General features: G+C 45.3%; 1 protein-coding gene across 1 annotated transcript in view; it reads right to left on the bottom strand.

Moving 5' to 3' along the window:
• The window catches only part of LOC104983225 (phosphate-regulating neutral endopeptidase), a gene marked incomplete at both ends in the record, with an annotated part of 19,433 nt that overhangs the window by 6,390 nt on the left and 11,590 nt on the right, over positions 1 to 1,453 (bottom strand). Inside the window, one exon of the mRNA XM_010832675.1 lies at positions 997 to 1,065. Coding sequence (XP_010830977.1) covers positions 997 to 1,065 — 69 coding nt within the window. The remainder of the gene's footprint in view (positions 1 to 996; positions 1,066 to 1,453) is intronic.

The following is a 1,453-nucleotide window of genomic DNA, read 5'->3' as shown; positions in this document are numbered from 1 at the left end:
ATTTTGAAGGCAGAGTCTACAGGACTGATTGGTTACAGGGTGGGGACAACATTTCAAGCATGGCTGCGTATTAGGTGGTGACCCAAGTAGAAACAGAAGTGCCTCCAGACTGGTAAAAGTTCGTTCTGTCCAATTTCAAGAAGGAAAACTTGCCAACCTTCTTTGATGAGCGTCCTCAGCCAGAAAGTCGCTGAGGATCCTGCCCTTCAGAGCCTTCTAGATACAGGCTTTCCTATCAGCAAAGGAGCAGGGACTCCGTGAGAGCCAGCACTTCCCCCATTGAAGCCCCTGCATTCTCAGGGCAGGCCAGAAACCCGAGCCTCCCAGGTCAAGGGTCCCCCAGGCCTGAGGCTCCCTTGGAAGTTCAACAGAGGTTCCAAAATGAATTCAAAGTGTCAGGAATAAAACAGCTCTAATCCAATCTCCAGGAAATGACTAGGTTTCCAAGCCAAAGCAAGAAGTTTGAGAAGATTGATCCCATCTGGTTCTCATTAACCTTAAGTTAACCTGGGGCACCAATTTAAAAAAAACGGATTCCTAGGCCCCACTTCAAGTCTACTAAATCCAACTTCCCATGGCTGAGGCCCAAGAATCAACATTTAATAGAAGCTTCCGAGGTGATTCTTAAGCAATACAATTTGGGACCTGCTGGTCAACTGGGTGTCCATTCCCACGCTTCTGCAATCTACTGAGAGCTGTCCACACTTCTGAGGGCTGGCTGCAAGACCACTCCTTGGTTACTGCATTTGGTGTGCTGTCTTCCCTGCTCAACTATGAGGGCACCGCGCAGGGAGTGCTCAGCCTTCATTTCTAGATTTCCAGAAAACAGGGAGGGCCATTTATCTGCCCAAATAAAAGTCCTTTGCTTCCTACATTTGGGGAAATGGTTGTCAAACACCCACACTGCTCCATTCGAGTAAAGAGTTAGGGATTTTAGAACAACTTATGAACCTCACAATGTCTGACAAGATGCAGAGTTGAATGAGGAAAACTTACAGACTTGGCTTCCGTGCTGTTATCAAGGTAGTCTTCCCTCACGGCTAGGGAGAGCGCCGCTTGGTCCAGCTGTTGAAACAAAAAACAAAGCATTCTACTCGCACTGAAAATTCTTCCGTACCATGTTAATGAGTCATGAGATCAGGATCCCTGCCATATTTTGAGCATGTGTCACCATTACTAAAACAATTCAAAGCAAACAGGTGCTGCAGCAATCAATGACAGTTATCAAGAATCAGAGACCTGCCCCTGATTCCGATTCATGGTTTCTAACCTTTTGAGTTTCTAACAATACTAAATAGTGTCAAAGCTAAATGACTTTGGATTTATCTAGGATAAATGACTAGGATTATCTGATCCCCCCCCCCATTTTACTGGGTGAAGAAACAAATCCAGAGAGGTGATTTTGCTTTGAGAAATCTTTGCAAACTTTAGAACCCTCTTTGGAAAGTTTAAA

This window comes from Bison bison, unplaced genomic scaffold (genome assembly GCF_000754665.1).
Source record: "Bison bison bison isolate TAMUID 2011002044 unplaced genomic scaffold, Bison_UMD1.0 scf7180017834017, whole genome shotgun sequence".
Classification (NCBI taxonomy): domain Eukaryota; kingdom Metazoa; phylum Chordata; class Mammalia; order Artiodactyla; family Bovidae; genus Bison; species Bison bison.
Note: the sequence above shows the minus strand (reverse complement) of the source record. Positions and strands in the feature narration are given on the sequence as shown.